The following is a 12,850-nucleotide window of genomic DNA, read 5'->3' as shown; positions in this document are numbered from 1 at the left end:
GCTCAACAAAACACTTTTTTTCCCCTGCCGAACAAATTTAATTTTTATCTCATATAGCCTACATTGTCTGTCGATAATATATCTATCTTTCAAACAATTTTCCAGCTGCAAGATCGACCTGCAACCTCAATATCCTTTAATTGCTTTGAGCAGTGTATTTTGCTCTATTTGAATAACTTTGAAGCCAAAAACAAAATATTTCTTAACTTTTATGAGGCCAAAAAGAAGACAAATTATAATACTTTTATTCAATATTTCATGTTTCTTTACAGCTATTTATTAATTATTTACAAATAAAAGCTACTATACAAGCAACATTGACTGGGTAAAAGACAACTTTGTACTGGACAAAAAATAACACGGAAAATTAATAAGATGTAATGTTTAAAAAATTTGAACACCTAAAAAATATTTAATAGTATTCTAATATTATTCAAGTACATCTTTCATACACAATCTTTTTGAACAATTAATTAAAATTAAATAAGAATTTTATAGCTAAAACTTTTTTTTTTTAACTTTATCGCTCAAGGAGAAAACTATCCAACTTAATCTAAACAATTAAAACAACAATGAAAGATATGCATGACATACACAAAAGTAGTCAATTTATGAGTAAATATATTGGGCTGACAAGAAAGTAATTTTGTCTTTAATGTGAAATAAAGCTTAATTTATGGTATGCAAAAAATTAATAGTAATCAGTCAAATATCTTTAATTCTGTCCGATGGCTTTTCGTCATTTTTCTAGGAACTTCTTGATCCAACACTCATACATCTGGTCCTTATCATCAAAAAACTCAACCAAGTGCAATTTGTGGTTATTGAAATTCTTAGAATTTAAACAATTTTGTCATCTTTAAAACAGTAATCTGAAGTTACAAGTTTGGAGTACAGTAAAAGAACAGTGTTTCACCATAACATTTTTGGGCGGGATGTGAGTTACACCTCACCCCAAATAACCCTGACTTTGCATTGTTGGATAATCCTTTATTTTGAAGTTTGAAAATTTCTTTAAATTTAAATAATAACAATGATCTCAAATTGCACTTGGTTCTGATTTTTGCTGATTAGGACTCGAAGTTCTCTGAGCATGGGATCATGGTTGCCAGAAAAATGGTAAAAAATAATTGAACAGAGAGAGAGAGAGATTTGACTGATTAAAGCTTTATTTTTGTATAGAAAGAATTGTTTTATTTTACACTTTCCTGCTAACCCAATAAATACTTTAACAATAAATATCTTTGAAACAATTTATTTATTAATAAATAAAAAAATGCGGAAATTTATACGCTTAGCTAAGAAGAAAGTTTCTAGAGAATCAGTATTATACCAAAGAACTAAATTATTAGAAGGGCTTTCAGATGCTTTATCTGTAAATGTAAAATGACGTAATTGAGGTTTTATCTCCATATCACTGTAAGGACCCTTTACTAAGAGGTAATGTAAGCTTAAAGGCCTGGAAGTAAAAGAATAAAAATATTATGTATTAAATCAGTAGAGCAAGTGCACAAAGTAAAAAAAGGAATACCTTAATAACTTTAGATCTAATGATCTGATTTTTACATACTAAAATACAATCTTAATAGTTCAAAGATCTATTTCTATTTTTAATTAGAAAAGCAGATACTTTTCATGAATAACCCTCAAAATATAAGGGGCAATCACAGTTTGAAAAATATGGTCCCAAAAGTGTAGTCACAATACCAGTCAAAAGTTTCAATCATTATGTGTTTATGTTTTGCGTAAACTGCTTATAGGGTTCTTTTTAATTTAATATGAAGAAATGATGGTGAATAAAAAACAAAACGAGTTTATTAAGAATGAAACAACATAAAACACATACACTAAAAACTAAATCGTTGTAATAAACCAGAGCGTTAGCTTTCGTCGGCTCTCATCCGTATCTATCGTTAAACTAACTGAGGATGGGGCAATGCGCAGGCGAGCAGAAGGTTGCTATGGTTACCTGACACTGTTTTTCATAAACACTAATAATGTGAATCAAAAATAAATAAAATGCACATAATTGTAAAACCTGTTTATCCGACAAATTATAATTATTTTTTATAACTTAATTAATAATGAAAAAAATAGAATAATATGTTTATGTATGACACAAATGTTTGCATCAATTTAAACTAAGCAATTTTTCAAGAGCAAAGAGTGTGCATGAGTTGTCATAGCGTGCGTTGCTATGGCGACTGCTGTTTATTTAATAATTCTTTTTTCATTAAGTTTATTATGCATTGATATTTTTTTTGTGGAGAATTTACTCTTGAATTGAGGAACCTGAGAGATCCTATAAATATCAATGAAATTGTCGATAACGAAAATCTCGTCCCTTGACTATTGTTTTCCTTGTTTAATTAAGAATCAGAAAATTTAGTCTACAGTTCTGTAGCTTTAAATGACAAAATCAAAAATTTAATCAGAGTTAGTCAAATAATTTTAAAAAAAAATTGAAAATCTGACTTTTATAAAACTTCATTACACAGAAATTATTATACTAATCTCATTCGTATTATGGATTTTTTTTCTCTCTCACAAATACATAATTTGTAACTATAAAAATAATTGTATGCCTCAGCAATAAACAAATATTAAATTAAATAATAAATTATCTAAAAAAATATATTTTGCATGAAATTAATTTTGGGTAAACGATTTTCACATTTGTTTGTGATTCTTAATGATTTGTATAAATGGTTCAAGAGATATTACAAAAAATGAAATTAAGTGGTCTAAATTTTAACCAATTTCCTGACTAATTTATAAAGATAATATTTTCCTGATAATGGTCCTCTCTCTCTATCTTTTTTTTTTTTTATAAGGGCATTTCAGTTGTAATTTAAGTAAATAACAGGTTTTCACAAGTTTGGACTAATTTTAACAAACATTTCACAATTTAAAATTAATTCCCAATTTGCCTGCAATAAAGAAAATAATTCATAAATTTGGCATGTAGATACCAAAGTTATTCTATGGACTACAATTATTGAATCACTATAGAGTTCCCTATTGATGATATAATCATGTTTTTAGAAAAATATTTACAATACTTGATAAATATTAAGTGGTAATGATTTGTTTCCCAGAATTTAATCTTTTAAAAATCATTTTCCATCAATCTAAAACAAATATTTTTTATTAATAAGAAAATACTGGAAATATATTTTAATCATAACACACTGGGAAAAAAAGTGTTTTTTCCTACACCCCATAGGCTGTTACCAAGTTTAAGAAAAATTTTTAAAACACAGTTTAATAGGAAATATATTTTTAAAAAAAATCAAATAAATAACTAATAGATATTTTTTTTAACAAACAAGCTTAATATAAACAGGTCTAATATTTTTACTGTAGAGTTTATGTTTTTAAAGAAATATAATTAAAAAACATTTAAATATTTCATATCATAAGCTATTTAAGTATTTGAACTCTTTATTAAATAAAACATGATTTAACCTGTTAATTCAAATCAGAATTCTCAGATTTTTTCTGTAGAAATTATATTTCTTAATTAAACAAATTTAGTCATTAATTAGATATTTGAATGCTCAACATATATCAAAATTTTTCACATGAAAATAAATTTCCACAACTTATTTCTAAATAAGAAAAAGATTATTTAGTAAAATTAATTATTTTATAATTTAGTACATGTATTGTACAATAAATATATCAGGGATGATTGAATTCTGGGTTTTTAATATTATCCTCCCGATTCTAAAAATTAGGAGCCGGGCATACGATTTTTCTGGGAATATCGCGAAATTCAGCATTTCTTAAGACCAATGTTTCTCAGAGTTTTACTAATCAAAGACTTATACTATGACAAAATTTTCACTTAATTCCTCAATCTAAAACCCTTTCCCCTAACAAGACGCTTACATACACATGATTTCTCCGTAAATGGGCAGAAATCCGCCAGTTTGATTCTTTTGACTTGACGAATTTTCGCCATTTTGAATAGTTGGAACTTCGCCGGAATCCACTTATATAGCCGTTTTTATTCACGCGGTTTGAATAACCAACATTGATTTTTTATTTATCTAAATTAAAAGTTGCATTTTGTGATTCATAATCACATGATTTAAAAATCCAATGTTATGATTTGTATTTACGCCTTTGAAAAATCATATTTGCGATTCGTATTCACATGAATTTAAAATCTAATGCCACAATTCGAGTTCTAGCTTTTTCAAAGCCCAATAATGCGTTTGTAATATCAAACACCGATTCTCATTTTTTTAGTGATTTAAAAGCTGCACATTGCGATCCATATTTATGTGTTTTTAAATCGTATTCATATTCAAGTGATTTTAAATTCCAATATCGCGATTCATATTAACGCGATTTTAAAATTCAATATCACGATTCCTATTCATGCAATTTTTTAAAATCTGACATCGCGATTTTTGTAAGAACTAAGTTTTTTCTGAAATTAGTTACTATAAAAATGTGATATTCTTCATTGGTAGGTAATTTAATTATAAATCTTATTTCAAAAAGCTATGTTAAATATGAAATATGTATGATAGGTAAATTGCTATCGTGATATAAATTTTTTGCACATAAAATTTTCAGGTTTTTTTTTACCTTGTGTCACAGTCACCCCTGATATATATATGTATTAAAAATTGGATGCTTACCCTGATAATTTTGTTTTCAAAATCAACTTATATTGAAATTCAAAAGGTTCTTCTTTAATATTTCCACTCACAAGCCACAAATTATCAAATGCAGAAAACTTGGATGTTTCATACGTAACAGCTTTATTTTCACATGTGCATGTTGAAGCTTTGAACTGCAAATCTAAAAGCATAAGAGGAAAAAAATTTAATTTGATCAGCCAATTATCCACACACAATAGAACAAGTAGACACACCCAAATATTAAGTACCCAGAATTCATAAATAAAATTAGATATTTAGCAAATACTCTACCTACTTTATATTTACTAATAATATAGAATGAAATAAATTTTCCTAAATATTTTTAAATATTAAACAAATACTTTACCAAAATAAGAAAACTTTTCAACAGAAAGAAGTTCAAATATTCTTTCATAAAGATGAACTTCTTCTTTGTTTTCCTGATCCATTGCAGTTAAGGCCTTCAATATTTCATAACCATTAGCATAAAGCTGTTTACATTGCTCTTGATGCTTGTATTTTTCAAGGTAAGGTCCTTCCCATGGGCAGCCAATTAAATGATTGCAACATATGGCAGGCCTACAATTTACAAAAGTAAAAGCACATTAATAAATAAATAAAAAGAATAATAAGGTAAAATATCCAACAGTAAATAATGTATCTGTTATTTGGTAACCTATATTCACTTGTTATTATTAAATACTTAATATTATTTTGTATTAAAAATTGATGGAATTATTCTGATAATAACAAGAAATTTATAAAAATTCTAAGAAATATTAATCACTTTGAAAAAAACATAAAACATTTTTCTTATAATATTTTTACAAAGTAAACAGGACCTGCACTAAGGATTTCAAATTATTAGCCAGACATGAGGAGTATTCTCCAATTTTAGAAAGTCTTCGCCAAACACAAATCTTAAAAAATTTTAAGATCAATTTTTTTCCCCATAGAAAACTATTCTACAGTACTTTTGCTTCAGACTTATATTATTTTGACCAAATTTTAATTGGTCATGCTGCGACGCATGTACCAAAAATTACTGAAATAGAATAAAAAAGACTGATTTGTTTTTTTAAAAAATTCATTCTGGGCGAAATTTTGAATCAAGTTAACTATTCTTTTTTCAGTAGAAAAAATCATTACCCAAAACACAATTTTATTCACCAAATTTATAATTTTATCGCATTTGGCAAGGTGGCGAATGATTAGCATGGGACCTGAGTTTGCAGTAAACAAACAATACAATTTTAAAAAGCAAAATATTTCAGAATGCAAAAATGAAAAGCTGCAAATAAAAGTTAAAATTACAATATTTGATGACAATGCAACTAATGACAGTTCAAATATTACACAAGCACCCATCACGGGTTTGTGATTTGATTATTTTTACTAAAAAAGAGTGGAGGAGCAGAGCAATGCATATGTGAGACATTTAAAATCCCCTTATTCTAAAAACTTCCTTTAAAATCAAAAAGAAAAAAAAAATTAACATAAAAATTACAGCAGGAAACATTTTAAATTTCAAACAGAAGTTGAATTTTTTGAAGAAAATATTGGAAAAAAAAAACTTTGTTAAAGTTTATTTCAGAAGACAAGAGTTTTTAACACGAAAGATTCTTAAAGAATATTCAACTAAAAATGTTATAAAATGTATTAAAACGTAAATTCAAAGTAATTTATTTAAATTTAATCCCAAAATTAGATTACTACATTAAAAATCTAAAGTAAAGTTAAAAATAATGGTCAGGTAATTTATTTACTTTTGCTGACAAGGGGGAAAAGAGACTTCAAACTGCCAAAAATATGCTTACGTCATATTTGAATGCCTCCTTATGGTTACTTGTTAAAATACATTATAAGTTAAAAAACAAACAAAAAATAATTCAGAAACTGTAATAATAAGCTAAAATGTTAAAACTAATATTTAATAACAATGTTAACTATGATTAATTAATGAAATATTGTAAGTTGAAGAGAAAAACAAGGAATCACAATTAAACATTCTTAATTAAAGCGAAAATTCAATATTAATTATTCATTGCAATATACAAATTAAAAATTTTCTTCATTTGATTATTGATCTTGACAGTGAAATTATGAGTTTTCATTATGTGGATAGATTTGTGATAAGAGTTTAAACTAGCATTTTCATTAATTTTATAGTTTATATCCTTTAATAACCTTTTGATAATCTCAATACATTTTTTGTTTGATAATAAATGTACATTAATGTATATCAATACCACAAAATTAATATACTACATACTTTTCAATCACATGGACTATAAGTTAGCAACTACTTTCCAAATTTTCACACCAACAACAGTCCAAATAACTGATAATTGCAGAATTTTAATATTATGTAATATAAGTGTAGTAAAAAAATTTCTTTTACGTTGAACAGTAACTTACGCATTATTTTCCCAGTAGTTAGCAACATGAACAATTCAAATAACTGATAATGCTTAATTTTAATATCAACTAAATGTTTAGTTAAAAAAAAAATGATATTTAACAGAAACATTATACATTATTTTTGCAATTTACATTATTTTTACATAGCTTGAAATTTTGTAACCCAAATAAAATATATCATACTTACACATGTATTCAATAATATTGGCAATATTAACTTTTTGATATATTATTTTATATTGATTGGTATATTAATGTATTCAATAATTATAATTACCAATGATTATTGGGATAATTTCCCACTTACTATTTTGATATCATCAATAATTGTTATATTTGATACATTTATCTGAATTATCAGTAGCAGTTACCTGTGTAAACCAGTCCCTGTAACCAATAGGCAGAGTTCTCTCTAGGGACAAAAAAGCACAGGGCACTCGAAATTTGAAAGGGCATTCACTTAACATTGTAAAAATTTATCAAATTGTGTACTGTTACACAATAACTGAATTTGAGTCTCAACAATTTTTAAAAAACCCTCTTATACTATTTTAATTATCTTTTTCAAAAAGTCATTCTCACACATAATCAAAACAAGAGAAAAATTTGCAGTTTATAAAAAATAATTAAAGGCATGCTAAACGACAATCTCTGAGCTAAATTGTTTCAAAAAAATTTAAACTAAAAAAAATTATTAATTGATAAACAACTTGAAAGATTTTCTCTATAATTTAAACTAAAAACTATAAAAAAAATATACATTTAATGGTGCATTTTTTTTGAAAACATATTTACTTAAAAAATAATTTTAAAATCACTTAAAAAATTCATTAATATACCTGATAAAAAGAGAAACTTTAACAAGTTGAGAATAATCCTAACAAAGTAAATATATGTAATAGTAATAAAAATTAAACCTATAAACACAAATAATTTTACCGGTGTGTAATTTTTATTTAAATGGGGAGTTATTTATTTTTTTAAATGGAATATGAGTAAAATGGCAGTGTTTTTAAAGGGATAGTAGCTTATTGCTTAGTTTTACAAAAAGAGCAAAGAAAGCACATTTATAGGGATTAAAAAGCAGATAAAGGGTGGACCGCCTCTATAAAAATGCTTAAGGGGAACACTGCGATAAGTACCATACATTATTATGCTCATATAAAGGTGATGATGTTTTATATCTACCTCTTTTATCTATTTTTCCTTTTTACACAAATAAATTTTTTTTAAAAATACGAACCTTTTATCACACAAACTCTTTTTATGAACTTTATAAATTTCTGGAACAATCTCAAGTGAACAGTGTGGGCAAGTCATTGGAAGTTCTGATATGGTTCGTTCAACAGCTATGTTTCGAGAACATAAATCTTTGCTAATAGTGGTTTGGCAAGTAGGGCAAGATGCAATCTCATTTTGCAGACGACTTTCATTTAGGATTTCTCCAAAACAACCAGCACAAATCAAATGACCATATTTGCACTGTAAATAAAAATCATTAGTAATAACAAATTTCATTGCTGAAAATACTTCGATAGCATTTACAAAACAGATTAACATTGAGAATGTAAAAAATAAAACAGTATTGTATAAAAAAAGCCTTTATTTTTTTAATTTTATGATCCCAATGATTAAAGATAATGATTCAGTTGAGTTCAGGCTAGAGATGGGATGAACGACATTATTTATGCAAATACAATGAGCTCAGGTTCAAGGCAAAGTTTGAATATGCTTTCTTACTATTTACAATTTAAACAAACATATAAACATCTTTTTGGTTCAGTTATTAAAAATAAAAATTTTTAAAAAAAATTTATAAATTTGCTACGTTTGTAAATACAGATGTATTATATTTGTAAGTTCCGACAATTTATCTTTCTAAGTTTTGATCTTTATCTGTCACATTAATTGTTTGTGTTGGGCTAAGTCAGGAGAAAAAAATATTCAATCAATGTTTCACCTTAATGTCATTGGAATTTGCCAAGCCTAAACCTAGAAAAACAAGCATGAACTTATCTTTCAACTAATGCTTACTCAAGGGAAAGAACACTGCTGCTCGTAGGCAGATTCATTTAAAAAAATGTTTCTTAGCTGAAACTTAGGAAAGTTACTAATTTACTCTGAGACAGGGATGGGCAAACTTTTTTGGTCGAGGGCAAAAAATCAAGAATAAAAAGTTAGGTGGGCAAAGTTTTTTTTATTCTAAAAGTTATTTTACATCTCAAATATCAGTTCAAAGTTATTTTACATCTAAAATATAAAAAATACTATATACAATTCTTAACATAAATATTTAATGAGATGAATAAAATTGCAATTTCATTTTTAAAAGTTCCTTATATTGAAGTTCCAAGTAAGATGTACTTATTTTAAGGAACAATGGTAAATGTTTGTCTGTTATTCTATTTCTAAAATATTTTTTTTTTTCTAAGGTTCATAGATGAAAGCACTTGTTCACATAAATAAAATGAAGCAAACATAGCACTGATTTTCTAGGCATTAAATATTTGGGAAACTAGCTTTTGGTAATGATTTTGTAGAACTCAATTTTTGGCATATTCAGAAACAACTGCTTCAGATGGCACCAATCTACAGCTATTCTATAAAGAACTTCTGCTTTCAACATTTTACCAATTGAAGCTGTCTGTGCTAACTATTTCCACCAATTTATGTTTTGTAGAACAAAAATAGAGAAAGTTAAAAGGTCAGCAGTACTTAGTTAAAAATGAAAGTAAAATAACTTTAAAAAAGTAGGCAAGAAAGTGGATGTATATTGTTTATATTCGCCACAGATCAGCAAGTTAAAATTATATCCGCGGGCCAGATAAAACCTTTCGGCGAGCCACAGTTGCCCCCCCCCCCAGCTCTGGGGCATTGATTAAGGGAAAAAAAACAACTTAATACTAAGATTTCATACTAAGAAACCTAGAAAAATGAGCGTGAACTTATCTTTGAAGTAATGCTCACTTAAGGGAAAGGACATTGCTGTTCGGGAAGATTCATTTAAAAAATAATGTTTCTTAACTGAAACTTAGAAAAATGACTAATTTACTCTGGGGCATAGATTACAGGGAAAAAAGAACTCAATAGTAAGATTTCATACTAAGAAACCTAGAAAAATGAGCATGAACTTATCTTTGAACTAATGCTCACTCAAGGGAAAGGACACTGCTGTTCGGGAAGATTCATTTAAAAAAATTTTTTCTTCTGAAACTTAGAAAAATGACTAATTTACTCTGGGGCATAGATTAAAGGGAAAAAAGAACTCAATAGTAAGATTTCATACTAAGAAACCTAGAAAAATGAGCATGAACTTATCTTTGAACTAATGCTCACTCAAGGGAAAGGATACTGCTGTTCGGGAAGATTAATTTAAATTTTTTTTTTTTAACTGAAACTTAGAAAAATTACCAATTTACTCTGGAGCATTGATTAACATGTTCACGCCGGGAAAAGTGAAAATACTGGTACGGGAAAAGAGAAAATACTGGTAGCAGAACTATTTCAATATTAGATAATATTCGGGAGGAGTTACTCTATTCTCAACAATAACAATTCACTATAAGGAAATTTATCACTGTAAGGAAATTATTAATATTATTTTCGGCAAAGAAGCAATTCAATATAAAAATTGCATCCGTTACAAACAATTGGCAGTTATGGATTTTTATTATTCCCGGAAAAAAACTAAAAAATGAAGTTTATTGTTACCAGTTTTTACTCGGGTGCGCTGCCAAGATGAGACAATCTAGCGTGACCCACCGGTGGGTCACCCCGGCCTGAATGCATTAAAGGGGAAAAAATCCAATTTACTACTAAGATTTCATTTATGGCGGCAAACTGAAAGTATTTAAACATTCAAAATCTTCAGTGAAATCTAGTAAAACAGAGATTATTTGATTGTTAAACCACTATGAAGATAGAGAAGTTTTATAAAATCGATTTTTGTAATCTATATCAATGTACTATTACTTTATAATTTAATATTTTTCTTAATTAATTTTAAATTAGTTCATAATAACATATATTTGGTATATTATTACCCATAATTTTATAAGCATAATAACTAATAATTTTTTTCTTCTTTAACTAGCGGTTATTTCCCGATATTATTACTTACAAATTTTTTTAAGCACAGTAATATTTTTCTTAATAGATTTTAAGTAAATATGTTGTAACAAATATTTATAGATATCAATGATAATATAATTTTTTATAAGTATAATAACTAACATATTTATTATTTGATGTTATGTAGGCTCGTGATAACATATATTTACTATGATTGAACTGTGATATATTTACTGTGATTGTTATTAGAAATTTTCGAATAAAAATTGTGATTTTAATGTTAATTTTAACATTCTCGAACCTAAAAATGTATTCTACATGCTTTCTAACAGACTATGTATAGGTCAACTTAGTATATTTCTTTACATTTTACTTTTCATTATGGTGTATACCAAAGCTAAAAAAAATAATTAGAAAATTAAAAAAATACATATAATTTTTTAACTTTGAAAACGAAAATGAATATGGACATTCATTGTAACCTTCATGAATTTCATAACAAGTTTTGTTTCAGTTATGAAAGAAAGAAAAAAAAGATTTTAAATAACCTGGAATATCGCTGATCTTCGAAGTTCTAAACAAACAGCACAACGGAGAATTTCTTTCAACTTAAATTTCAAAGTTGATTTATCTTCATTTTTAAAAATTGAGCTAATTTCTATACTAGCTACAGAAACGGGATTTTCAAATGTAATATTTGCTTGAAATTGAGAATCTGATGGAGATGTTCCACCTTCCGTCATGATAAATTGAAGTAAATATATTGAATAATAAAAAAAAATAAGTCTTTGACTTCCCAAAGTCGTTATAAAATCTATCACATTAGTTTCATTTTTTTACACAAGATTTATGCCTTGCTAAGAGGAATTATACTATTAATTATATTTCTTTCTTTTTGAAGTTAGATTAGGTTAAGTTAATAATTTCAGATGATTTATGCAGTTTTTATTTGAAATTAATAAAAATAGAAATAAAGCATCACAAAGCAAAACTTCAATAGACAGACAACAAAATTTAACTTCACTTCAATTATATGAAACAAAGTAACAAACGAGCCGAGAGAAAAAAATCTTTCATGCACACGCTATCAGAGAGATTGCCGTAATTGTGTAGTGTGGGCGCTGCAATCGGAATCATGGCCAATTAGTACAGTCGATCATATCACCTTTGCTTGCTAATAGGGTGATAATTAAATTTTGAAAAAATTGGGTTCTTTTTTAAATGATATGTGATCCTGGGAATAAATAAGAGTAAATAAAAGTATGACAAATATTAAATAAAAGTTAAATGCACGCTTTATGTTAAAATATTAAGGGGCTCACTATAGCATGAGGAGAAAGAAATTTCGGAATATACGTCGTTGTGACATTCCAATGAAACATCTTTAATGCTAGTTTATATCTATGGATATAGATGAATTGAATACTTAATGTAAGCAAATTGTGTAAGTTAAAAGGAACATCTGAGTTAATTCTTGAGTATACTAGCTAATAGCTGATACAGTGCACAGCAGCAAAAAAAAAAAAAAAAAAAAAAAAAAGTGGTTCTATTTAATAGATTTTGATCCCCTTAATTATCGACTTTCAAGAACAAGGGCTCAATCATTTTGGTTCGAAAGCCTTCCCTTCATAAATCTGAATACTAGTTTGTTGCGCAGACATTATTTTGGGTTTAGAATTCTGACACAGTAGAATAATAAT

The 12,850-nt window shown here is 26.9% G+C and overlaps 1 protein-coding gene across 1 annotated transcript; it reads right to left on the bottom strand.

Moving 5' to 3' along the window:
* Window positions 1-227: 227 nt before the first annotated feature.
* Window positions 228-12,198, bottom strand: LOC107457184 (zinc finger TRAF-type-containing protein 1-A). Its single transcript, XM_016075284.3, has 5 exons — window positions 11,699-12,198; window positions 8,323-8,561; window positions 5,026-5,237; window positions 4,656-4,818; window positions 228-1,459 (listed from the first exon to the last, which is right to left on the bottom strand). The coding sequence occupies exons 1-5, from the start codon at window positions 11,891-11,893 to the stop codon at window positions 1,255-1,257; spliced, it is 1,014 nt and encodes a 337-aa protein (XP_015930770.1). The 5' UTR covers window positions 11,894-12,198; the 3' UTR covers window positions 228-1,254.
* Window positions 12,199-12,850: the final 652 nt, after the last annotated feature.

The sequence above is a fragment of the Parasteatoda tepidariorum genome, chromosome 4, assembly GCF_982258835.1.
Source record: "Parasteatoda tepidariorum strain Cologne lab strain chromosome 4, Ptep-v5.0, whole genome shotgun sequence".
NCBI lineage: Eukaryota > Metazoa > Arthropoda > Arachnida > Araneae > Theridiidae > Parasteatoda > Parasteatoda tepidariorum.
Note: the sequence above shows the minus strand (reverse complement) of the source record. Positions and strands in the feature narration are given on the sequence as shown.

Coding starts and splice junctions, on each gene's coding strand:
- LOC107457184 (XM_016075284.3), bottom strand. CDS start 11,893: ATGACGGAAGGTGGAACATCTCCATCAGATTCTCAATTTCAAGCAAAT. Junction 5,238..8,322: donor AAGAGTTTGTGTGATAAAAG/GTTCGTATTTTT, acceptor TGTAAATTGTAG/GCCTGCCATATGTTGCAATC. Junction 1,460..4,655: donor TTGAAAACAAAATTATCAGG/GTAAGCATCCAA, acceptor TTTTACTTCCAG/GCCTTTAAGCTTACATTACC.